Source organism: Drosophila takahashii, chromosome X (genome assembly GCF_030179915.1).
Source record: "Drosophila takahashii strain IR98-3 E-12201 chromosome X, DtakHiC1v2, whole genome shotgun sequence".
NCBI classification, from domain to species: Eukaryota; Metazoa; Arthropoda; class Insecta; order Diptera; family Drosophilidae; genus Drosophila; species Drosophila takahashii.
The window spans coordinates 14400861-14427396 of NC_091683.1; the positions used below are offsets into that span (position 1 = coordinate 14400861).

General features: G+C 40.6%; 3 protein-coding genes across 5 annotated transcripts; 1 reads left to right on the top strand and 2 right to left on the bottom strand.

Moving 5' to 3' along the window:
- The first annotated feature begins 359 nt into the window (after positions 1–359).
- arg (arginase) lies at positions 360–22955 on the top strand. Of its 2 annotated transcripts, XM_017142729.3 has the most exons (5): positions 360–674; positions 1308–1511; positions 1569–1755; positions 20575–20674; positions 22472–22955. In XM_017142729.3, exons 1-5 carry the CDS (start codon positions 479–481, stop codon positions 22829–22831), a joined length of 1047 nt encoding a protein of 348 aa, XP_016998218.1. In that variant the 5' UTR covers positions 360–478; the 3' UTR covers positions 22832–22955. The 2 variants fall into 2 exon arrangements, with proteins under 2 accessions (XP_016998218.1, XP_016998217.2); XM_017142728.3 differs by having other exon boundaries at positions 372–674; positions 1308–1755.
- Positions 4655–15724, bottom strand: elav (embryonic lethal abnormal vision). 2 transcript variants are annotated; one of them, XM_017142725.3, is made up of 3 exons: positions 15496–15724; positions 13618–13916; positions 4655–11186 (listed from the first exon to the last, which is right to left on the bottom strand). In XM_017142725.3, coding segments are annotated over exons 2-3 (1485 nt in total). In that variant the 5' UTR covers positions 13619–13916; positions 15496–15724; the 3' UTR covers positions 4655–9702. The 2 variants fall into 2 exon arrangements, with proteins under 2 accessions (XP_016998214.2, XP_016998215.2); XM_017142726.3 differs by lacking the exons at positions 13618–13916; positions 15496–15724 and adding an exon at positions 12053–12800.
- LOC108058162 (endoplasmic reticulum-Golgi intermediate compartment protein 2) lies at positions 22854–25465 on the bottom strand. The gene is made up of 4 exons (XM_070218295.1): positions 25242–25465; positions 25003–25166; positions 24136–24948; positions 22854–23463 (listed from the first exon to the last, which is right to left on the bottom strand). Exons 2-4 carry the CDS (start codon positions 25121–25123, stop codon positions 23069–23071), a joined length of 1329 nt encoding a protein of 442 aa, XP_070074396.1. The 5' UTR covers positions 25124–25166; positions 25242–25465; the 3' UTR covers positions 22854–23068.
- Positions 25466–26536: the final 1071 nt, after the last annotated feature.

Consider the following 26536-nt stretch of genomic DNA (forward strand, 5'->3'; position numbering starts at 1 on the left):
CAAAGGTAAATGTTTATAAAAATGGTTTAATTTTTATATTAAGCCGACTTTGATTTATTTTTGTTTTCGGCTTAAAATCTGTTTTTTTAATTGACTATATGTTGTATGGAATTTTGTTGAATGAAAAGGAAATGGGAGTTGAATAGTATGCCTCTTTCCTTTGTAAAGAGTGTCGCTTTGACCATCGCCGCGATGTTGTCGTCAGAGCCAGGATCAAGGTCATCTGGCGATAGCCGCCTTATCGCCCATCGGCACTCGCTCTATCCGCACACAGCCACTACAATGTCCGCCGATCTCAGCTGAACTGTCGCACACGAGCTTTATCAGGGCAGGTCCAGAGCCCAAGAGATAGTTGTCATTCGTGCTCATTGTCGCTGTCGTCTCCACTCCACCACTCAGTTGCGGATCTTCCAGCGTTGCGAGCAGAGCGAAACAGCATAGAACAGAACCGAGTTCAATACCCAATCGCATCCCAAATATGTGGTGGAGCCGTAAGTTAGCCTCAAGGTGTCTCCGCCTCCATCGGGCCAAGAGCACCGCCTCCAGCGAACCGGAGCAAACGCTGGGCATCATTGGAGTGCCCTTCGCCAAGGGACAGGGCAAACAGGGCGTGGAGCTCGCTCCGGATCTCCTCCGGCAGAGCAGCCTGCGTCAGGTGCTGCAGAGCAGTCATGGTGAGTCCTGGGGATAGCACTTATAGGGTCACTTACTCAACCTCCCACCGGGAAAGTGAGAAGGTGGTTTCCTTTTAGCAGAAAGTGTTGGAAATCCTGCATCTTTTAGCAGGCGACGGTGTAGGGCAAATGTAAATTCTCTTGGAAAACCACATAGAAACCTCATTTACTCCTCACTTTTTGTGACACCCTCGTGAAGAAATGTAAGGAGTGAATGAGGTTTTGTCCCTTCCGCTTGTATGGAGAAACCTCATGAAAATATCATATTTTCCAGAGGAATGTTCCCGCTGGGCTATTCCGTAACTTGTGTAAATTCATAAAATGTTGACCTTTAGACCCTTTTTTCTCAAGGTAACCAATGTTTTCTATTTGAAAATCCAGTCGATTAGTCGGGGATTAGTAAACAATGTTAAAACTGAACGATTAGGTGGCCAATGTAATTAAGAAGATCGTTGATTCAAATAATACCTCACGTCAGTTTAATTTAAAATCTGATATGATATAATATAATAATATCATCGGTAAAAAAATATAACAAATACCTCTTTAGGATCCTGATATATATATTTCTCTATCCCATTAATAAAACGACCTTGCAAGCATTTTGGTGTAAATAAATGGTTTATTGTTTAGATGGCCTGGTGATACGGGACTACGGTAATCTGCAGTATGCCGTGGACGAGCCCCTTCTCCAGCAGCAGCGGGTGCACTACCACCACATCCGGAACTACGCGGACTTTATGGCCTGCAATCGGGCTCTGATCGAGCAGGTGAAGCTGATGCTGGCGGAGAACTCGCAGTTCCTGGCCATTGGCGGCGATCATGCGATTGGGTTCGGTGAGTGTCCATTCCATCCAATCCTCCGTCCAGAAATCGAATGGGAATCTCTTGCAGGATCGGTGGCCGGTCACCTGCAGCACACGCCAAATTTATCGCTGGTCTGGATCGATGCGCATGCGGACATCAATCTGCATAGCACCTCGCAGTCGGGCAACATCCATGGGATGCCCGTGTCCTTCCTCCTGGAACAACTCCGTACCACCTGGCAGCACGCCGGCCTCCAGGACATCGCGCCCAACTGGTGAGTGTTGGAATATTTATGTATTTGTGTTCCATTGTTTACTTAAAAAGTTTTCCTTAGAAATTTGTAAATTTAATAGTTTATGGGTTCGAATAATTTGTAGATCTATTTTTAAAGTCTACAAAAAATGATGAGATATTGACGGAAATGTTATAAATTTATAGATTTCATTTAAAGTTCTATAAATCTTAATAAATTTATATATATATTTGAGTCAATCCAGGAACACAAATACACAACGCCGTGTTAGAGCACTTTTTTCATAGATCATCGATAGATCTTATAGCCTTACAGCTAGACAAGTCACACTTAAGTCTCTCGGGGGGGTTATTTATTCCATATTATATATTGCTTTTTGATTTCTTTTTTTTTTGGGGGTTTTGGGGTGGGGGTTTGCTGGGTGGGGGGTTTTTGGCGGGGGGTTTGTTCGCCTTATCACAGTTGCCTTAACGAACTAAGAATTATTTCGCTTTTTTTTTGTTTGATTTGATTCTTTGCTTCGACTCTTGTTTTTCGATTTGTTTTTCTCTGGTTTCATTATTCATTTTTTTGTGCTTGCCTCAGTCTTTGGGTTTAGTTGCTATCAACCTTTAATCTGCTTATTTATAGATTATTTAATTTACACATTGCTTTTGTTGCCTTGGGCAGTTCGGTTTCGTGCTTTTCTTCCAAGCATTTGGAAAGTCAGTCGAGAAGGTAGAAAACAAGTTAACTGAAGGGAGAGAGAGAGATCAAATCAGAGATCACAGATCACAGTTAAAAAAGGAACGGAACCCAAGCTGCGGGGAATCCCCGGAAATCAAACGAAAATCCGAGCTCTACGTTCTCGCGTTCTAAATATCGTTTCTATATAGGCGCTCTATAACTAGGCATCATACATTTAAGACCACGGGGACGGGGTTTTTGGCGTGGTGGGTGCTTTTGTTCTTCGGTTTAGTGGCTTATTGGCTTGGTGAAAAACTCAAATTCTTCTCGACTCGAACTCAAAAAGTATACAACAAAGGCTTGTTAATTGTGGAATATTTCCAAATACACGACAAATCACAAATAATCACATTGAACGGACAGAATGACTGGCACGGAATGAAAACCGAAATAAGAACGAAAATCGAAATCAGATTTATATACATTATCAGACGAAGGCTCTTGACCAACTAAATAGATACTCAGCTGAATTTTCATAACTCCAAATAAATATATTACAAATATATCCAATCCAATCTTTAGATAACACCAAATTAAAATAGATCTTTGTATCAAATGAAAATTGGTTTTAATCGCAATTACTTAGAGTTATAAAATTTCGACTGTCTGACTACCCTTTTGGTTAACTTATCTGAGTTTCTGATGGACAGTAGTGGTTGGGTGTGAGGATGGTGGATAGTGCTTTGCTGGTTGAAAATCAAGTCTATAAACTAGAAAAAGCTTTCAAATTCGAGTTCTTTGAAATTGAAAATTATCTGTGGCTGGCTAAGGTTTTCTTTTTGAAATTACAATACAAAACGTAAGTGTTTCTCTGTGTGTACATGTGTGGGAAATACAAATCATGTCTGTACATCATATGTACATCGATCGTGGGGGTTTCAGGATTGGGAGTCAAGGATTGGGATCTGGGGTCATCTGTGGTTTATGCTTTAAATAATTACAATTAATATTAAATATTAAAGTATCAATCAATCAATATAATTACACAATCATTATCGTTTTAACCAAGTAATCAATTAATCAATTCAATCGAAATATTGAAATTCAATTTGAAGAAATGTGTTTGAAATATATTTTGTTTGTTTTTGGCTTTTTTTTTGCATAAATTCAATTCAAAATCGAACGAACAACAAGAACACACGCCTGAAAATAAATCAAGAGAAAGAAACAAATTAGAAAATGCTTCGTAAATTATTATACTTTTTGCTGCAGGATTTTCATGTGTTAACTTTACAGTTTTTTGGTTTTTTTTTGCTACAAATAGATTAATAAAAAGAGAAAGAAACCATTTAGAGAAATCATCAGTTTTGCTGACAAAATGTTTATTGGAAAAAAATGTGTGCCAAAAATTGTACAGATCGGCGCCAGATCGGTCCGATCGCCGATGCGCTATCTTCTCCGATTACTTACCGAAAAATCACACGAAACAATAAAAGTGAGTGAGGTATACGAACAATACAACAATATATATAACAACTGCAACAACGAACTGAAAATCGAAAATCCGGAAACGAAAATCGGCTACAGATCGATCGGGAGTATATGTATATAGTAGTTGACCCACAACGAAAGGAACGAAAGGGGAATCAACTCAAATGTCAAAATCGGATCGGATCGGTTCGGTTCGGATTGTCTTCCTTTCAAAGAAATGCCCTCCATATCATCATCATCATGATCATCTCGTTAATCTTCCTTCTCAGCTGGCTTAATACACTGGGACCAAAGAAGCGTACGTTCAAAATACACTGAGCGAAATCATAAGAGCAAACAAAGAGCATACTCTTTTTTCGAGAGGGGGGCACACAACAAACTGAAACAAATTTTGGAAATAGAGAGCGTGTTGTGTAGCTGTGTGTAAGTGTGAGATACACTGTCAAAAATATATATGTTTCAATAGAAAGGAATCAAAAACCAAAGATAACTCCGTCTATGATGACAAATTACAAAGAGAGAAAACGTAAGGACAACCCAAATTCTAATGTTCCAACGAGAAAGCAATATATTTGAACTCAATCATAACTCCGAAAGAACTTTCAACATAGTCTGAATTGAAATTCTAAAAAAATGAAGAACAGAAAGTTAAGGTAACCAAAATCCAACTCAATCTTGAAACAAAAGTTCGGTGTGTTCTGATATATACTATATAGAGAGATATACATATATATGCAAAAAGCAAGAAAAACTCATAATCATATATTTTGAAATACATTTATAATATTAATATCTTTTTTCTCATTTGCTTGTATTCGTTTTTTTTTTGTATTGTTTTCCATTTTGAAATATCATTTGAAATGTGTGATAAATATTATTAATTAATTAATTAATCGATATAAATATGTTAATAAAATAAATTAAATAGTTTCCTCCTTCTCGTCGCCGTCGTCTTCATCGTTTTAATCATAATAATATATATAGAAAGGTATATATATCCTTGTTGTTGTTGTCAATGATTATTAACGGTATCATTTGTGTAATCGTTTAACGCTATCGCTAAGCATCTCCTGTTCTCTGCCCATCGAAATGATAGATAAACTTTGCTCTAAAAATTACAAAAATTACACACAATTAAGCAATACAAAGATACAGGTTCAAAATCATACACAGAACATGTCGCGACATGTTCCCACATATACGTAAATCGAGGGAGTGGTGACTGTACTTTTTCTGCTAAACTATACTATGAGATTCGTTAATTATAAGCGCTAAACATAATGGCATTACACAAATTAAAAGTATTCTCGTTTTGCACACAAATAATATCGCAACTGGCAGAGTCTCTAAACCGAGCAACAAAAACTGGAATGCATGTCATTGGGTTGGTATTTAGTACTAAACCAAAACTGGGACGATTGGGAATGTCTTTTTGCTGAGATCAACTGATTCCGATGGCACCACTTTAAAGATGGGCCTTGACTAGATCGATTCCTATATCTTTCAATGATCGTCTGGTTTTTTTGAGTGTTCAAAAAGAGAGAGAGAGATAGAGAATAGATAATCCTGGGATTTCAGGATTCGGAAAACATGTAGTTCAAGGTTGGAAAATAATACAGTTTAAAAAACAAACAAAACCAAAAAGTAACAAATAAATAAAAATGATGCTAAAATTTTCATCAAGTTTTTTTTTATTGAAAGTAAATTTTTTTCATCGTGTTTTTTTTTTACTTGTTTGGTGCGGAAATCAAATGAAATCATAAGAGTAAACATAAATTTAAAATGGATCGTAATTGTCAAACATAATTCGTTGCATAATCCGATCAAAAAGCAAAATACACAAAATCAAAGAAAGGAAATAAAGCATATTAAATAATAATAAACGTAATCATAATATTCATTCGATAGGATTCACAGGAATCTTTAACTAACGTGGGTTTACATGTTAACATATGTACACACAGATCGTATATAGCTAAGATATCAACTAAAACCGCTGGGTTGGTTGTTGTGTTCTCGTTGCTGTGACAAATCAAATGGGTATAGCATATAGCATAAAATCATAAATTAAAACTAAAACTGAAACATAAAAGGTTTTGTTGAAACGAAATCAAATCAAAATAAAATACAAGGTATAAAATTAAAATTAAACCAAACATAGGGGTAAATAGAGAGATATCGAGAGAAGGGGAGATTGGGAGGAGAGAGAGCTGGGAAGTTATAGATTCCCGATATTATATAGACACTCTTTTTTTCTCTCTCTCTCTGTTCCTTTGTTGTGTGTATAATTAGACTAATTCTTCATCATAATCTTCTTGTTCATCTTCGCTTTGCTCAAAATCAAAGGAATATTGAATTCAAATTGAATTAAATTAAATTACGTAATTATAAAAATACAATAAATAATGTTTTTTGTTTCGATTCCGTTTGTTTTCTTGGTTCTTCGCTTACTTAAATAGGTAAAGAAAAATGATGAGATATAAATATATGTACTCGAAATACATATCGAATTAGCTTAAAAAATAATTGTATATTTTGTTAAATTTTTTTGTAGTTGCTGTGGTTGGCTTTTCTTTCTCGTTTTGCGGTATATAGAATAATGATACTTTTAAGTTACACATAATCGTAAAAGATTCATTTTTTTCGTTTCTCGTTTTCTTCTTCACTTAATGAAATTATAATTTGTAATTTATAGTTTGAGATGCTTGAAAAATTGTTGCTGTTGTTTTGCCGTTAGTTGCATTTTAAAACTATTGCACAAGAATTAGAATTAATACAATTAATTAGATCATCGATGACAAAAAATATAAGTATATATATATATTAAAGGATTAGTTAATTAAATTAAATATTGAATATACATATACATATACATATATATATGTGTGTGTGTGTGTCGTGTGTGAGAGTATGTGATGACAGAAATACAAATTAAACAAAATCAAGTACATAATCTTCGCTTCCACAGGATTTTCTTCCTGCTTTCCTGTCCTACAGTGTGTTTTCTTATGTGGGTGTATAAATAAACTAGCAGATTGTAAATAATGTATTGCAAATGTATCCGGGGAAGCAGGAAGTCAAAGTAGGGGGAAACCCCTTGCCCTTTGACTTCGTGCTTGCCCTTTGCTTTGCTCCCTTCTCGTCTTATGGGTTTCGAGGGGCTTAATCTTTGGAAAGGGGAGAGCAGGCCGCTTCAATCAATCGTTTTATTACCTAGAAATTGCCATAGTTCTTTTGGTTTTGATCTACTATATATGTTTTCCTCCCTACATGTGCGGCTGCCTCAAAACTTCTTTCTCCCTCATCGTAATCTTCTTCTTTTCCATCTTCTGACTAGAGTTCTTGTTGCGAATTTTGTTCAAACAAAAAAGATTTCTTTGTTGGCCTATAGTTATACAAAAAAATAATTATATTTAGTGAGATATATATATATGCGGTAATATATATCCGATTACACATAGCGCTAGGTATCGTAATAATATTCAAAGTTAAATCAATTTCTATTTCGCTTTTTGGGTTCTGTTCAATGCTCTGGTTGAAACTTAAGTTAAGGTTAAGAATTTATGCTATTTGGAGAGAGAACTCAAAATCGGTTGGGGTTGTGTGTCATCTTAGGTTAAACGTTATAAACAAATCAAACACAAATCATTCGTATAAATATGCATGGTTGGGTCTGACTGGTTTTATGGACTGGATATGCAGGAGCCTATTTTCAAATACAATTCGTATACAAAGCAAACAAAGAAATCAAACAAAACTTAATTCAAATACGGAATACGGAGTATAGAATATAGAATCCAGAATCAAAATTATATATGTAGATATTTATGTGTGTGTGTCTCACTCTCTCGCTTTAACAATCAAAAGAAGCAAAGAAATATACAGAAGAGTTTCAACTAATAAAAAACGCAAAAATTGCACAAAAGTTGTAGGTCGGGATATGGGATTGATGGGGTATTATTATATATGTAGGATGTGCTGGGAGTTATCCTCGTCTATAAGTCGCCCCTCCCTTTATCCTTTATCCTTTGTCAACTTACTTGGCTAGAGAAATCGCTTTGCTAATGCTTTTGCTCATGCCCCTCATTCATATTTTCCATTTCATATTTTTTTCGGTTTTTTACTTTGTTTTAAACTGTTGTCATATAAAAAAGGTTGTTTCTGCTTTACTTTTTCGTTTTTTGTTTTTGTTTTTAGTAATTGTTTGTGCTACGCTTTGTTTTAACGCTAAAAATGTTTTGGTTTAGCAAGTATTTTGTTATTCCTTCATTATGCTTACTTGCTCCTTGAACTATACATTATATAAAGTATATAAGGTGTGCCTACGCCAGCATTTGCCTGTACATAGCAAGCTATATACCTGCGCTGCACGCGCACAATTACAGTATTAATATTCACTAACAATTATTTACTTTAGTAAAACGTTTCAAATTTGCGCATAAATTATTGTATTACTTTTGTTTTCCGTTCGCTAACTTTCTCTTTCCCTCGATCTTGCTATATGTTTTCTATATATTTTTTACAGTTTTCACTGTGTGTGTGTAGTTGTGCTCTCAGGGGGCACGAGTTTGGCTTGATCAAATCGGGTTTCGTTCTCTAAGTGTAGAAAACAACACACAAAACATACAAAAAAAATTCGTTAAATTTCTATATTTAAGTGTATATCTAGGTAGATATAGAATTATCGCATATACATACGGATATATATATATTTAGAATTATTAAACGTGCGCTCTGTTTGCCATTCGTTTTGTTAAGTATGTAGCTTTTGTTTTTATGTTTTTATGTTTCTTGTAATACTGTAGCAGCCTCCATGTTATGAATATATATCTATTATATGCTCGAGATCCTCTCGATCGCCCCGTCGAATACTTTTTGTCCCGCCCCCGTTTTCGATCAAGCCAAACTGATGTCCCATCGGGCCACCTTGTATAAATCCTAGACACTGAACTCCTCTAATTTCTTAATTCTGTTTTTGTTTTTCTTCTTATCCTTTTCCTTATCCTCTTTTTTAGATTCAAGTTTTGAAGTTTTTATGGTAGAAAAAGTTGGAGTGTAACTAACAGATTTCTTGTTTTCATTTGTTTGGAAGATTTCATTGCTGCGTTTTACTTAAGGTTAATAAATTTTTAAAATTTCTCATTTTCTTTTTTTGCTAGTAAAGTTAAATTTGTCATAGTTTTTTGCTTTTTCCCTTTGTTTTTTTTTTGTGTGTTTGGTTGATTTCTTTGTTTTGCTTTGCGACTAATTTGACTGCGGCAACCTTTGACCTTTCTTTCTTTCCACAGCTGCCAGAGTGTGTTGTTAATATTGCAATTTTTCCTTATAATCTCATGGTTCATTCTCACTCCCCTGCTTTTCTTCTCCTCAACTTCAGGCAGCTCCCTTCTTTTGTTTGTTTCGTTTAGTTAATGATTTGTTACTTAAATGCTAAACAAGAAGAATTTTGCTATTGCAACGCTTTTGGCCGGCGGTTTTGTTTTGTTTTTTTTTGGGGTTTGGATTGGATTGGATTGGATGGGGATATCTATGTGTAGTTAAAAAGGGTTCTGGGTTTGGGTTTACGCCGTTTCGTTGTCGTTCGAGAATACTTTCTCCTGCCTGATGCTTTCTTGTTTTCTTTTTTGTTCGTGTGTGTTTTACACATACTGTTTTGTTGCGCTTAGTTACCGTTATACCATGCATATTTATATATGTGTGTTGTGTGTGGTTGTGTGTCAGGATGTTTAGATTCAGGACAATGGTTTCCGGGGGTGCTGCTTCATCTGCATCTTCATCTTAATCTGTATCCACTTCCACTCCGCCTGCAATCTACTTGGCCTTGTTGGTCTTAAAGCTGACCTGCAGCACCCGATTGCCCATGGTATAGCCGTTGAGCGCCCGAATGGCCATGGCCGCCTCGTCGTAGTTGGTCATCGAGACGAAGCCATAGCCCTTGCACTGGTTCGTTGTGGGATCCTTGACGATCTTCACCGATTGCACAGCCCCGAAGGGACCGAACAGCTGCCACAGCGCAGCCTCCTCCGTTTCGGGTGCCAGATTGTAGATGAATATGGGATACGCACCGCCGGGACCGCTGGCCAGCGTTGTGGCCGCCGCCGCCGCCGCGCCCAGGCCATTCGGGAGCATCACATCGAGCATATCGCCGGCCATGGGCGAGAATCGGGCCAGTCCCTTGTTCACCGGCGTGTGCATGGCGCCGCCAATGCGTCGCACCAGCTGCGGATTGAGGAAAGCGGGCAGCTGCGGCTGGATGATCTTGCTGGTGCTGCCGGGCGTATTCGAGAACTTCACCACAATGGGGTCCGTGCAGCTGGACGGCGTGGTGCCGTTCAGGGCAATGATGGCCCTGGTGGCCTCCTCCCGCTTGTCGAACCGAATGAAGCCGACGCCCTTCGTCTGCGTATCGTTGCCGGCATTCTGCAGGATGCGCGACGTTATGATGGCCCCGAAGGGAGCGAAGATGGCCTCCAGTTCCTGCTGGGTCATCGTCTTCGGCAGCCCCGAGACATACAGATTGGCGCCCTTGATGGCGTCCGACGAGGGCCGGGCGAACGACACCTTGATGGTCTTGTTCTGCAGCCGCAGGCCGTTCAGCACATTGACAGCCTGCTCGGCGTCCTGCGGCCGGACATAGTTGACGAAGCCATAGCCCAGGCTCTGGCCCTTGCTGGGCGCCTGCGGATTGAGGGGATCGATGTAGACCTGCGACTTGTCGCGTATCAGCTTCACCGACTCAATCTCGCCGACGCTGGAGAAGAGCGACCGGATCTCGTCCTCGGTCATCGTTTGCGGCAAGTAGTTGACAATCAGATTTGTGCGCGTCTCCGTGCTGCCGTTGCTGCCGTTCTGGGCACCCGAACCGGCATTGCCATTGGTATTGGGCTGCGCCTGCTGCGGCTGGGGCACCACCGCCTGTTGGACCGCCGCCTGCTGCTGCTGCTGCTGCTGCTGCACCACCGCCGCCGCCTGCTGTTGCTGTTGCTGCTGCTGCTGCTGTTGCACCACCGCCTGTTGGGCCACGACGGCCTGCTGCTGCTGCTGGAGCTGCTGGGTAACAGCGGCCGCTGCCGCCGCCACCGCCTGCTGTGTCTGCTGCTGCTGCACCTGCAGGATCGCCTGCTGCACCTGTTGCTGCTGCAGCTGGGCGGCAGCGGCCACGGCGGCCGCATTCTGTACTGGGGCGGCCGCGGCATTCGTTGCCGCCACCGCAGCGGCTGCCGCTGCACTCTGCATTAGCTGCGCCTGTGTGTCCACTCCGCCGCCGGCTCCGGTATTTGCCATCATAAAGTCCACTGGGTGGTTTTAGTTGTTGTTGTGGTGAGTGGATCGGGAGGATTCGAGGAGTTTGAGTTGGTTGGCACGACCAACGCAGGGGCAGGCGCATGGAAAGAATAGTTAAATGTCAAGATTAAACCATTTGCATGATGTGTTAGTAGTTTGTTTTTTCAGATACTAAGGGTTAGTGGCTATACAATGGGCTATTTGGGTATATAATGGGATTATTGGGCTAGGTTAATAGGAATGTAATACGGTAAATCAGTAGAACAAGGCGAGAAATGATAGTTGACTGATCCTCAAAGTGATTTATTGCTTTTCGGATATAGTTAAGTTTTCAAAAATACCAAAGCCTTTAGCTCTTAAGGATCGCGTAGCATTGCCTACTTATAAACATTGTTAGCATTTTCTATTGATATTTTAAAGAAACTTTTGTGGTTTACTTAGTGGTTAGTTATAGACTGGACTAGTTAGATTCGCAGTTTCATTAATTTTAAGGACCTCAAAGGTCTTTTAATCAGAAAAGGAGAGTACATTTATTAAACACAAAACCAGATTATCCTTTACCCAACTCAGTCCCTTGAAACTTTTAATTTCCAACCAGACTAGTTAATTTTTCGGTTTCATATATTTAAGGACCTCTACTTTTGTGCCTCCCTGGTCGCTCTCTCTTTCTCTCTCCTTTTTTGGGTTAGCGGTTAAGGAGCTTTGCTCACTGGCGCCGCCCAGCGGCCCACTTTCTTTCCCGGCCGCTCTCTCAGTGTCTATTCCGCCCCCTCTCTCCCCGCCACCCCAAGCCAAACCCACACCTACACCCCCACACTGAGAATCAAAGCTCTCCAGACAACGAAACACACACAGACGCACTAAAACAAACACACACCTTCGGCACTGGAAGAACTGAACTTTAGCGAATTTATTGCTTTTCCTCTGTCGGTGATTTGCGTGCTTTTTTGCTGGTACTCTCGTTTTGCGGTGCGCTTTTCGAATTTATCCGTTCACACTGCTTTTGGATTAATATACTTTAGTTATGGGCTTAGTTTAGCTTTTGGTTACAGAGCGAAATGCGAGGCCAGATCCGCTGCGTCACAGGCACAGGATGCTTCTGAGGCGAGCGCAGGACTTTCTGGCCAGGCTTTGCGCTCCAGCCGCTCTTGCTATTGCTCTCTCTCTGCCCCTCCCCCTCAATCGTTTCCTTTTGGACAAACTGTTACAGCGCTCTCTCTCTTTTCTCTTTTCTCTGTGCCGTACCCCGCCCAGTTATGTAATGCGGCAGACGGAGGGTTAAACTTAAGGGGCCAGGACATGCGAGAAATCAACTCGAACCCCCTGGAGAAAGAAAAAACACCAAAAATGAGCAATAGGCAGCAGACCCACCCTTAGCCGAACAAGTTGTAATATTTCCTTTTGCGAAACGCAGAACGGCGGCTTCTATGTACAAGCGGAACTTGCCACCGCTTAAGGGTTAAACGCATGGCATTGCCACCCCCTAAGCCGGCTCTCGGCTCGCCATTTACATGGCAACGCTCTAAGGGCGGCGAAGGCAGAGGCTGCGGCAGAGGGGGGCGGCTGCTAGAGAGAGTGTAGGACAGAGACAGCGGCTGTTGCTTGAACTAAAACTAGCGGATGTTTCGGTTCAATGAACTAGGTGCGACAGAGACAGAGGGCTGCCAAAAAAAAAAAAAAACGATCGCCGTGGAAATGGCAGCATTTTGATTAATTTGCATATAGAACCTAAAATTTAATACAATTGGTTGGTTAATATTGTAAACTATTTTTTTCTGCTGCATAGATGCGAAAATTAACCTAAGCATGTTTGACAAATGAATTGCTTAATTAAGCATTAGATCATTTACAATAAATGTACACTGGGAAAAACTAATTCAATTGAGTTTGTAACTGGGCTTAGCCTTAAATAGTTTGAATAAGCAGTGTTGTCATTTTTGAAATCAAGAAAAACTAATTGAGTTTAGGTAGTTCGTATTGGACATATTCCACTGTGGCTTCTAACATGCCATGACGATTCGCACCTTTTTTTCTGTAGTGCTCACGAAAGAGTCAAAAGGTCACGCGCACACATGTCGTCATCCCACACCACCCATTTCCGCCCACTTTTGACCCAGGGACACGCAGACAGGGGTCTCTCGCTCACCAACTATCGTCATGGCAACTACAGTTCAACCTCGATAGTTAAAACCTCTATCAAGAAAATATTATAATTATGGATGCCCTTAGAGATAAACATCCAAAATGTACTTCTTTACTCTACTCATTTTTTAAACTTTAAATTAACGTTTTCGTTATCGAGGCTTCACTGTATCGCCTTGACACGGCACCGCACCCTTTGAGAGTCTCTCTCTCTCTGCCTCTCTTTCTTTCGTCCTGCGATCTCCGATACCGTTAGCATGCTCTCTTCGACTTAAAGCCCGTCGTCTTTTAAATACTCACTTGTTTTAGTTTAGAGAGCTAGTGTGTGTGTGTTGTTGTATTTGGGGGAGGTGGTGGTTGTTGTTGTTGCTGTTTTGTTTGGCTGGCAAACAAAGTGAATTAATTTTCTAAGTTCTCTCTGGAATCTGGAATCCTTGCGCGCGCGCTCTCACGGCGCTCCTCCTTGCACTTTCTTCCTCTCTCTCTTCCTTGCTTTCCTTTTCGCTCACACACTCTCCGGTGGTCCAGGACTTTGGTGTTTGTTGTAGTGTAATCGTTTTTTGTTAATAAATAAACGCTGGCGTCGTCGTTGCTGTCGTCTGATGTGGACAAAAACAAAAATAAAACAAAACAAAATAAGCGGTAAATTCGATGTGTTTGCTGGTAGTAGTTTTAGTTTTAATTTTTTTTCTTGTTTAGTTGGGGGTGTTGTATGTTTGTTTGTGCGCCTGTTTGCGTGCTTCTGTGCGTGCGTTTTTGTTATCGCAAATCGATTTTATCGATTTTCCCCCTCTCAATCACATCATTCATATTTCACTGGCAAAAAAAAGGCATAACAAAAATATTATACATAGTAGCAGAGCATTAGCATTTTTTTGTATTGTTTGTTATACAATTCTATTGTGTGAGTGGCTATTTTTGCGTTATTTTGAAATACCCAAATATCTCTTGCACTGATTTGTATATTTTCTTGTTGTTGTTCTGGGCCCACGGGGGGTTGGGCAATGGGTGGTGGGTGAAGGGGGGAGGACGTAGATACAATGTATTGTTTTTATACCCACGAATACGTTAGTGCGTGCGTATGTATTTGACTTTTTGTTAAAACGAATCGCGTTCTCTCGCACAAACACACACACACTAGCACTTAGTATCTATAAGTTATTTGTTGTTGTCGCTGGGATAAAACACGCGCTGTCTTTTTTGTATTGTTTTTGGTTTGTTTTTTTGAAGGAAATCGCTTCTTTGTTTTTGAACTGTGTACATGTGGAACTGTCCTAATTTGCGTTTCCGCGCGTTTTCCCCTTAGTTTACAATTACAATAATTCTGTTGCTACTACTACACTGATTTTGTTTGGTGTCTCTTTTGTTTATGTGTGTGCGTTTGCTTTTTATGGCAACCGGCGTTTTGTTTACTGCAAATATCTCTGCCACCCACTCTCTCTCTCTCCTCCGCATCCCCCCTCCCCTCACAAAATGTCTACATAATTCTATCGGTTAACTGTTCTTGTTCCTTCTGCTGTTGTTGTTTTTGTTGTTGCGTACAATGCTCCTTGCACATAAAATCGATATGCTAGCTGCGCCCTTTTTCTCTCGCTCTAGCACACACATATAGACCGCTCTCCCGCTCACACGCACACAGATTTGAATTTGAGCAGCAAGCATTTACAGATACACAGCACACAGAGGCGTAGATTTGAACGCAACTACTATCTCCGGACAACTCGCCGCCCCCTCTCACTCTGGCCGACCGCCGCCCATCCCTCCTCCGCCGCCTTCTCTTTTGGAGGTTTGCTTTTTTGATTTTTTTTGGCTTTTCCCCCTCTCTTTCTCTTTGCCGCTCTTTTTTCCACCAAATTGCATATTGTTGCTTTGCCTATTAATATTTGTTTGAATGTATAAAACTTCCACACCAAACACACACACACGGCACACACCCACCAGCGCATAGCGGGAAGAAAAAAATAGATATATATATGTATATTCATATATATGCAGACACTCATATTATATGTGTGTATAATTGCACAATTATGCAGCGGCACGATCATTTGGCAGAAAAAAAACAACAAAAATATGGTACAATTTGATAGAGATTGTTTGTGGTTTGTTATTGTTATTGTGTTTGTTGTTTTCACTCGGTTGCACAAGTATCTCCGGATATCCGAGGGATATTCTTACATTTTCGGATTGAGATTCGCTCGACTCGGCCAATAGCTGTAGTTTAACGGTTATTCTTGTTTAGCACTGCTTTCGAGAAAAAAATAATCAATTGCAGAAGAGCACACAGGCACGAGATTTGGATTTCGATTTCGGTTTAGTCGATTTTCCTAACTTTTCTTCTCTCGCTGTGGCAGGAGCGTTCGAACTGCGGCGCACGATGGTTGGCGTGGAAATGAAATAATGAAATGCGAAATTGAGGAACTGACGGTTTCGGTTTCCATTTCCACACAGAGGTTGCTCTCTCGGGGTGCTTCGTTGTGTTCGAAGCGAACGTGGAAAACCAGAGCGAGAGAGCGAGAGTGAGCGGAGAGAGGCGCCATAGACGTGGGCGGAAGCGTTTTGTTAGGGGGTGAACTGGCCAAAAATGGTCTTGCACCAAAATTTCATACTGTTTTGAACAAATTTAAAAATAATAATTTAATCTACAATACTTTCCGGGTGATCTTGAAAAAATAAAATTTTCGCCAATTTTCCATTTTTTTATAAGGGGGTACATCATGATTTTTTACGAAAAATTACAAAAGAATAAAATATCTAGGTTTTAATGCTAAATGATTGGAAATTAAATAACGAGTTCAGAAAGGTATGACAATCCATGTTGGGATCAATATTTCCATTGTTACGGTCAAAAAACGAATTATTTTTTGTAAAATATCGGGATCCGGGTTTTTGGTAATAATTTGAATTTTTTCTGTTTGTTTTTTTGCTGTAACTTGGCCAAAAATGGTCCTACACCAAAAATACATACTGTTTTGAACAGATAACAAAGTAATAAATAAATCTATGTTACTTTTCATGTGAATTAAAAAAAATAAGTTTGGCGCCAAATTTCTTTTTTTTTTTTAAGTTTTTTCCCAGGGGAAACCCCTACACCCATGCACATCGGTTTTGTTCAGTTGGATGCCGTTTTCACACAGGCCAACAAAAATTGTTTATGACAATTAAACCTAAATTTATTTCATTCCCCAAAAGTTAAGGCATTTTATTATCTAAGTTAATATCATATCATATAAGTACAAAGCTTTTTTCATAAAATTGCAAAGTGCAATTGGTTGATTTAAATGACAGTGTAACCGCGGATTAATACAAAAATGGCGGTTACTCTCTGAGCAAAAAAATAAAGAGAAAAAAGAGAGCAGCAGAGTTGTCAATTCTAATTCCAGCGCTTGGAAATGTTTTAGCGCTCTTTAAGCAATTTAGCCATTTAAAATAAATAATTAATATCCCATATAATATTTTATACTCAGTTGATTATAAATACCTATATAATTGCCCACAAACTTATATAATTTTTTGAAATTTCTCCGAGTTATATTATATTTGGGAAGCTGTCTAGAGTTGCCACCCATATTGAGTATAGAGCGGCGAATTCGCCACCGTTGTTTTTAAACCGAAGCACATTGCACCCAGATTTTTAGGCATTAGAACGATCGTATTGGAAATCATGGCTATAGGCTTTTTCCAACGAGGTCGTCAACCGTTTTATGATGCACGCGACCATTATCCTTGCCAAATGGCCACGTTCTAAGGGCTGTTTTGGGCTTATGGTTCCGTTTCCTTTATAATTTATTTATTTTTTTTTTGCACTAGCAACCACCAACGCCAACGGCTGGGGTGGTTTCCGCGTGCATCATGCCTCGTACATACACCCCCTACCAGAGGCAATGAAACCCAAAAACCCAGGACCCATTTCCAAGAGCCGGTTCAATTTCAACACACTGCAATCCTGTCGTTTTTCAATGTTTCCCTTCGTTTCTGTTGCGTGCGTGTGCTTAATTGCGCTTGTATTCGGCATTCGGCATTCGGCACTCGACACGCCACATAGTATATAGTATATGCCATATAAGGCGAATAGCCACCCTCCGCCGACTCCCCCAACCCTTGTAACTTCCTGTTCCATGTGCTGATTTTTTACCCTGTTCCAGTCGGACGCTCTGTTCCAATTTACAAAACAGGAGACCCAGAGTCGCGAAATGAGGTACAGTAAAGTCTACCGCAAGTATAGCATTTAAAACAAAAAATCAATGGGATTTTGTCTTATTTTTTAAATATATCTTAGTTTTGAATTATGTTAGTGAAACTTAAAATAATTTTGATAAGTGGGTCCACCAAATTGAGGTTGCCCTGTATTTGGAGAATTGTAACGCAACTTTTGGCCGGGGGTGGTTTTTGTCGTCCTTTCCGAAGGGTGGTGCTAGTGGCAACGGAAATGTGGTGGGGTGGTGCTACTTCCATCCTCGCAGAATATGCGAACTCGGATTCAGACAGATCGGCGTCGCAAGTGTTTGCTTAGCACACAAATCTGCATATGTACATATGTATATTGTATGTACGCCCTTTCGATGTTTGATAAGTTCAACTCGGAGGTCCTACTGTGGTGGTCGAATTAATGGATTTTCAGTTTAAAGTTGGGGGAATCATTTCGGAAATAAGTTAGCTATAAGTTTTTTAAAATGTATTTTTAGAATTTTCACAATTTTATCAAAATAAGTAAGAGAGAGTTGCCACCTATCTTGAATATTGAGTGGCTTTTTTGAAACCAGTTTTACTAGAAACGTATTAAAATAAAATTGTAGGTATTGGAGTGGTATATTTTTAGTAAATGTATAGCCAGATATTATTTGTAGACTTCCACGTTTCCAGATAACCGCGAGTCTTATCGGAACCATCAGGGGATCCCTGATATAATGCCATTAAAATTACATCAGCTTTTATTTCGCTGACGCATGCTGATGGAGAAAGTTGCCGGCCACGTGCTCTTTATTTCTTGCATTTCACCGCAGCTTCTACCCCCAAAAAAGTAGGCAATACAAGTTTTTACTTTATTTTAACCGAATTGGAAAAAGAGCGGGGAAGTACGAGGGGGGTTTTTGAAAGCGAAAGGGTTGGGCTGCCTAATCCGTTTTAGCCACGGCGGAAACAAAACACAAACAACAACCGCCCGGCGTTACATCAAAGCGGGATTAAAAAAGCAGACCCAACACAAGATTACAACTACAACAAAGCTGGGCGAGGCGAAATTCCCGTTCTCAGAGGGGAGGTACTCCGAAAAAGCCGTTCGGCCCACCCTTAGCGTTACATAAACACCCAGGCGAGCTGAATAGCGGTAACACAAAAACGAACCGAACCGAAAGTTATGATGCCCGAAAGAGTAGGAGACACGGAAAAACAGGGAGAAGGACTCGAAATGGCCAGTACACTGCAAGAAATTACCAAAATTCTCAATGGTATATGGTCTAATTTGTGGGAAAAGTAAAAGGAAATTAATCTTAAATGGGTAATTTATTATCTTCATAGTGTAAATATATTTTAGGTATATAAGTATATTTCAATGATTTTTAATTTAACGTATTTAACGAATTTTATCAAGTCTTCTTCTGAGGGAAAAGCTAGAGAGTAAATATATTAGATCTTAAAAGGGCCAACCATTAGCTTCTTAGTATAAATGTTTAATTCAAGGGATTTTTTTAAGAGATCCAAGTATTTCCAAAATTATACATAAAAAATAAAATAAAATATCCTTTCGTACCGTGTGTTTATCGGGCGAAAGCCACCCCCTTTTCTGGCCCTTTCTCTCTTCGAATATTTACATAATGATCCTTAGGGCGCTTTTAACTTTGCACGTCTCACTGCACTCGAATGTCCACGATCCAAGGACTCAGATTGGGTAGGCAGGATCGGCAGGATCTATGGGATCTGTGGGATCGGCTAGGAAGCCGAACCGATCTGCAGCCGGCGACAGATGCACTTTTCCCCCGAAACTAATGGTAATAATCATAAAAATTACCATAAGACACCGGGTTCAAAGTCCAGGAGCAATGCACACGATCGAAGCAGGAATGGGAATTCAGGGGCGGCGACTTTTGGAAGGGGGATCGCAGGACATTCGGCACTGAATCGTGGCATGTGTTTCCCTTTCCTCCTGCCCCTTACTTTTTTCCATTGTTTTCCCGCTTGTGTTGTGTTTTTGTTGCCGTTTTTCCTTTTCAGACATTTTCACCTTTGTCGCAATGCAGCCTGCTCTCGTTCTGAATTCGGAACTCTGAATTCTGAGTTCTGAATCCGATTCGGTTGCAGTCCTTTAGGGTTGCGAACGTGATCGGGCCAAGGACTTTTGGCCACCTGGCCTACTAATCAGGATCACGAATGGTGAATGGTGAATGGCGAATGGAGGGGAACGAAGGGGGGCAGGATCAGGATGAGCAGTAAAACATTTGATTTTGGCAAAGGAAATGCGCAATTTTGGAATGATTAATTGAACTATTATTATAGTCTTTCACCTTGAAATTCGGTCGAGCATTTGTCAAACTAATCGTTTTTATTATTTATATTCACTGTGATCTTTAGTTCGTTAGTTAGAAAATTATACCATCGTTTAGGGCTAAATTATAATAGAACTTTTCATAATCCCATTTTCGCAGTGTGAGAAAGTTGGCAAGCTGTCAGATTTGTTGAGGATTAATAGATTCTTTAGAAAAGGAGGCAAATAGGTAGTTTATAGAAAAGATCCCTGATCATGATCACTGAAATGTTTCTAATGTGATTAAACGCCAACTGAGTAAACAGAATTACCCTGTTCTTAAAAAGATCTTAACGATATCTTTGGCTAATTGAAAGTTAAAGTTATCAGAGGAACTCTCCTTTTCTGACCTAACCCAATATTGAGTTGTCAGGAAAAGGACTTGAGCACGATCACTGGAACACAAACTTGAAGGCCCCTTTCCCCTTTGGCAAGGATCAGTGACCAAAAGGGGTTTTTTTACCCAAAAAGACAAGACTACCCGCACTTCGAGGGCTTCTCCTGTTTCTCCTCCTCATCCTCCTCTTTATAATTTTTAGTTCAGTGATCCCTCGACTGGAACCCACGACTATTTGTTTACACGTCAGCTGTTTGCGGCCCACTGTACACTATCCATATCCCAGAACTATCCCATATTGGCCTATGAGATCCCATTCGTATCCCTCATTCTTAGCGCATGTGCCACGTACTGTTTTGCTTCTTATTGATCTCACCATGTATTCTGGTTGTCATTTCAGTTTGCCCAAGGATCAGTTGGTTTACATCGGACTGCGGGACATTGACCCCTACGAGGCGTTCATATTGAACAAAGTCGGGATACGCTACTATGCGATGGATGTGAGTACACTGAGAGAGTAGTTTTATGAAAAATATAAGTAATGAATTTCTGGTATTATAATAGAGGATTTTGATAGGATATCTAATTCGTAAATTAATGTTTTTAATTTTAAATTCGAATTGTAATATTGGTATTTCAATAGGATATCTAATTCATAAATCAATGTTTTAAAAATGTAAATTGTAATTGTAATATTGGTATTTCAATAGGATATTGTGTATGATATTTTTTAGTTGTTTAGAAACTAAATAGAGGTAGTATTACGAAGGATATTATTGAATGTCATGATATCTCATGTTGTAAAATGTCAAATATCACTACAATATGATGCCATTTCAATGGGGCCCTATTTTTCTCGCTGTGTAGAATCTAGAGAAAGGCAGCCGCACCTAGGTAGAAAGCCTCGATCGTCCTTCTCCCGAATTGCATTTCATTTCACTGCATTCCAGTTCGGTTTTCCGATCGCATCCTTTTCAGTCTCGCTGGCAGTTGTAAAAATTGTAAAATTCCGGTTTCTTCCCCTAGTCCCAAGTCCCTAGTCCCTTGTCCCTGTATCCTAGCCCTGTTTATGGGGCAGGATCGGATGACGATCGTGCGTGACTGCCGAGGGCATTACACACAGAGGTCCTTCGTCCTTCGTTTTTCGTTGTAAGCTTGGCATTTATAGGGGTTGTCGCCAGCAGTCGACAGTCTGCTGTCCCTACTGCTGCTACCACTTTTGCCACCCCCTGTTACAGGACTTCCACTTCCGATCTCGAAAACGAGAAACTCGGTGGTGGTGACTCACCATCCCAGCAAATTACGTGCCTGGCCACATCCGCAGTTCGGAGTTCGGAGCTCGAAACTGAAAACCAAAAACCAAAAACTCGGAACTCATTCGCATCCTTGTCAGAAACGGCTCGTTGCCCATTATTTATGGCTCGTGCAAAATCGACGTCTGTTGAAAAATGGTCCCTGTTTAATGCCCTCGCTCCCGATTTGGCTGCGAATTTCCGGCCGCTCAGCAAAGCTGCAAATTTATTATCGCTCATTAGTTCGATCGGAATTGGAATACCAATATTTTCCAATAGACAATAAACTCGCCTGCGAAAATGCGGCAGGGGAAGTGCAATGATGCCATATTTTTGTACAGTTGCGATAAGGAAGGATAATTGAAGGACCAAACCCAGATAGCATCATTTTGTGTAGTTAACATTTTCAAAGGAATATAATATACGACACAGCGAGTTCAGGTTTCGAATACAAATTTTATTTATAATTATTAAAATTTTACTTACAAGTCTTAAGCAATTATGTAGTCATGAACCCGAGGAACTAAATCGACAATCAAAGCTTATCTAAAAAAATGAGCGAGTATTAAACAGCCATATTTCGGGAAATAATATAATATAATATATAGTGCTGCAGACTGAACTGAAATCACATAAATCACTAGTCCACATTAAAACATATTCCCTTTAAAGTTGGGCCACTTTTTAGCCAACATTCTTTTAATGTTTGGAATTTACATCTTGGTTTATTTATGTTTCTGTTTAAAAAACCATAGTAAACCGTGGTAAATTGTACTATTTAAATTTACATCTTGGTTAATTTCAAGATCATTAGTTTAAAGTTTTAACGATCATGTTCTAAAGGTTTTCTAGCTTGAAAGCCAATGAAATATGGCATTAATAATAAGAAAAATTTTTGATAAAACTCTGTATACAATTTAGTATTCGAATAAATTGTAAAGAATAGCTTTAGAGTCCAGAAAGGCATTAATTCAACCTCTGATCCCCTGATTCCTCCCCCAACAGACCATCGACCGTGTGGGCGTGCCCAAGATCATCGAGATGACCCTGGACGCCCTCGATCCGCAGAACAAGATCCACGTGAGCTTCGACATCGACGCCCTGGACAGCAACGTGGCGCCCAGCACCGGGACCGCCGTGCGCGGCGGGCTCACCCTGCGCGAGGGCATCAGCATCGTGGAGGCGCTGAGGGACACCAAGCGGGTGCAGGGCGTCGACCTGGTGGAGATCAACCCGAAGCTGGGCAGCGAGCGCGACGTGCGCACCACCGTGGAGTCCGGCCTGGAGATCCTGAAGAGCATGTTCGGCTACCGGAGGTCCGGCAAGTGGAGCAACATCGACACTGGGATCCTGGGCAGCGATTGAGCCAAGGAAAACATACAGTTCTTGTGCTTATCAATATTTATGTACAACATTCTTGCCATATTTGTGTGTGCTTTTTTTTTCGTATCTTAATGAAAGAATAAACAAGAAATTAGTTTAAAGAGAAGGTGTTGCGTCTCCCTGAATTCCTGGCAAGCACTTCGCACTCCTCCAACATGACCAGATCAAAGGTAAGACGAGGGGAAGCTTCGGTTACTGAGATTTGTGCTACCCAAAGGGTTAGAGGCCGGATTTGAGCTTCGGCGGCGCCGCCGTGGGCAGATAGGCCGAGATGTCGACGCTGGCCATCAGGTTGGCCGTGTGCAGGAGCTCGTTGACGGGCGGCGGAGGAGCGGGAGCAGCAGCAGTCGAAGGAGCAGCCGAGGGATTCGCTGGCTTGGCGCTGGCCAGCCGGTGGTACAGCTCCGGGGCAAAGGTGCGCAGCAGGCGGCGCTGCAGGCCCAGGAGCAGCGAGTTGATGGCCCCCGAGATGACTATGATGCCGGAGATGATCGAGCACAGGCGGATGGCGAAGGTGGCCAGGTAGTCGCGGTCGTTGCCCACCACAATCTTGAGGGCCGACCAGTCGTACTTGAAGTAAATGCCAGGGGAGCCATACGAATTGCGTTCGGAATCTGCGGATAAAAAGGAAGTTGATGAATGATGTTCAATTAGAAGATATTAAAATTAATTTTACTCAATAAAATGTTGATGGAAATATTGAAATATTTATATAATTTACTCAAAATAATATTAATAGGAATATTTAAATATTTATTTAAATTGTGACTAGCGCATTAATAATAAGCTCGAAGCTTGTAGCGTTGGGATGACTTATAAAATAAATAAATATTTTGGCAAATATACTTAATTTATGCTAAAACAATCTTCAAAACATAAGAGTTAAGATCTTTACAAATGGATCTAATAGTTTCTGGGAAATTAATACGATTTACTCAATATAATATTGATGGAAATATTTAAATATTTCGAATTGCATTAGGTATCTGTGGATAAAGGAAAGTTGATGAATGATATTCAATTGAAAGATGTTAAGATGGTTTTTAATTTACTCAATATAATATTGATGGGAATATTTAAATATTTATATAATTTACTCAATATAATTTACTCAAAATAATATTCATAGGAATATTTAAAAAGTTATATAAATATATACTTCATTTATGTTAAATCAATCTTCAAAACATAAGAGTTGAGATCTTTAGAAATGGATCCAATAGTTCAATTCTATGATAATTTTGATAACCTATTTGAAATACCCTTTCTAGACCTCGTTTTCTCACCTAGCTTCCGCACATTCTCGGTGACGGAGTACTGAAACGTGTTGATGGTGCTGAAGGTCTGTTGGATCTCGGTGGGCACGATCTTGAGGAAGTACTGCACGGTGGTGGCCTCCTCCTGGATGATGGTCTCATCGCCCTCCAGCGGCTGCACAATCCGCCGCGAGTACTGCCCGAAGCTCAGGCGGTTGATGCGGTGCGTGAAGTTCGCCGGCATCCGTCGCAGCTCGATCATCCAGTGGTCCTCGAAGAGTCCCACCACCGGCTGAGCTCCTCCCACGAGATGCAGCACTCCGGCCACCTTGTTGATGCCCAGCGTACCGTGCAGCCGGCAGGCATCGAACTTGTTCTCCGGCTGGCCATTCGCCTGATGGTCTGGCTGATGCAGCTGGAAGAGATCGAGGGCGCCGGGCGGAGGAGCGGCGGGCGCCTGCGAGGGACTCTCCCGGCCCGGATGCGGATCCCTGATGATGTCCTTGAAGAGCACATCGGCCACCGAGTGGAACTGCTCGCGCAGATAGTGATTCTGGATCTGGATGGCCTCGAACTGCAGTCGCTCCTGCTCGGACATCTCCCACCAGACGCCCTCGCGCTGCAGCGTCCCGTAGGCGAACACATCCTGCTGCGTCTCGTCCATCAGATCCACGCCGGAGAGCGAGGCGCAGGGCATGGCCACCGTGATGTCCACATGCATCTGGATCTGTTCGTCCAGGGCGATGTCCGGCTGGAACTGGTAGACAATGTCCGTTTCGTGCCAGTAGTAGTGGAGTTCCGTGTAGACCAGGTACACGATCAACAGGCGGCTCAGCAGGGATACTAAGTGGATAATGGATTAGCGTTTCAACGGGGAAATGATATCGAGTTGCTTACGTGTCCCTCCGATTTCCGTCGTCTCTGTGTACTTTTCCGGCACCTTCTTGAAGGCATCCAGATTCTTGGCCAGCTCCAGCAGATTGCTCTTGTCGCCGCGGTAACGCAACGTGGCCGTCATCTCGGTTGGGCGGGATCTGAGATTGCAATTGTCGCTGAGATTGCTATTGCGAATGGGTTAAGTTCCGGGCTTAACTTAATTTGCTTTCGGTTTCAGTTGCAGTTTCATTGCCACGTACTCCGAAGCTCGCCGGGCACCGCCACGCCCCCTCCCGCGATGTATGGCTGCTGCCGCCTCCCCGGGAATATGGAATGTGCGTTTGTAAGGGCGTGTGTGGCTCCTGGCTCCTGGGTTAGTTGCTGATTCTCATCAAGCCCAGTTAGTGGGTGGTGGCGTAGGACAAACAAAGATTGTGGAATTTCCACGATTTATTTACAGCCGGTAGGGAAAACAGCTGTTGGGCGCAGGGTTGCCACTTATTAAAATGGTAAAATGGTCACCCTGGCATAATAGGGGGTTGGTTTGAGACTCGGATACTGCTTGTAAAATGTATGCACGATGTAAAATAGGGTTGGGTCTCGGCTAATCATTTAAATGAGTAAATGGTCACCCGGAAAAGTAGGGATTGAGACTCGGCTGTGTCATGTAAAATTCGGGTAACTGGGTTGAGTCTCGACCTTGACCAAAAGTGATTCTAAAACTGTAATTCAAATTTACAATGAATGTAAAACTGTAAAAATTTTAAATTCCGCAAATTTATCCAAAATGAAACCCAACTTTATTACAATGACTGTAAAAAAATGTAAAATTGCGTAAAATTATCAAAAATGAAACACAGCTTTATTACAGGGACTGTAAAACTGTAAAATTGTGTAAAATAATTCAAAATAAAACACAGCTTTATTAAATATTGGTCCAAATATGGAATTCCATACCTCGTTGAGCTCGTAATAAAATTCCCAATCGATTGGCATTTAAACCTGGAATTTTTTAATTTTTTCCATTTTTCGAAAAAATTATGATGGTACCCCTTATAAAAAAAGCGAAAATTGGGTCGAAAATTAATTTTCTCAAATCAGTCGCAAAGTGCACTGATATTAATTATAAGGTCATTAGCTGTTCAAAACAGTGCGCCTTTTTGGTTTGGGACCATTTTTGACCAAGTTACAGCAAAAAATCTATAATAAAAAATCTAATTTTTTACAAAAAATCAAGATTTTGATTTTCCACCCCAAAAAAACCAGAACAATGGAAATAGTGGTCCAAATCATTGGCTTCTCGTAACATCTCATATTATATAAACTAAGTATTATATACAGATATATATTTAATAAATAAATAATAAGAACATAAACACAATATTAATAAGAAATTGATGATGAGTACAAAAAATTAAACAGTAAATAAAAGTTCGTATTTAAAGTCACGAACTAATGTTAATATGTTATTGTTTGGCCATAAGGCGATCTTTTAATGTAAGAATGCTAAAGAAAATAATGGAGAGAGATAGGACTGTTAATTCCTGTTTTCAGG

Bases quoted from the DNA above. Each gene is read 5' to 3' on its own strand.
- arg (XM_017142728.3), top strand. From the start codon at position 479: ATGTGGTGGAGCCGTAAGTTAGCCTCAAGGTGTCTCCGCCTCCATCGG. The intron at 1,756-20,574 runs GTGAGTGTTGGA...TTGTCATTTCAG, and splicing joins CAGGACATCGCGCCCAACTG to TTTGCCCAAGGATCAGTTGG. The intron at 20,675-22,471 runs GTGAGTACACTG...CTCCCCCAACAG, and splicing joins TACGCTACTATGCGATGGAT to ACCATCGACCGTGTGGGCGT.
- LOC108058162 (XM_070218295.1), bottom strand. From the start codon at position 25,123: ATGACGGCCACGTTGCGTTACCGCGGCGACAAGAGCAATCTGCTGGAG. The intron at 24,949-25,002 runs GTAAGCAACTCG...TTATCCACTTAG, and splicing joins GACGGAAATCGGAGGGACAC to TATCCCTGCTGAGCCGCCTG. The intron at 23,464-24,135 runs GTGAGAAAACGA...TTTTATCCGCAG, and splicing joins CGAGAATGTGCGGAAGCTAG to ATTCCGAACGCAATTCGTAT.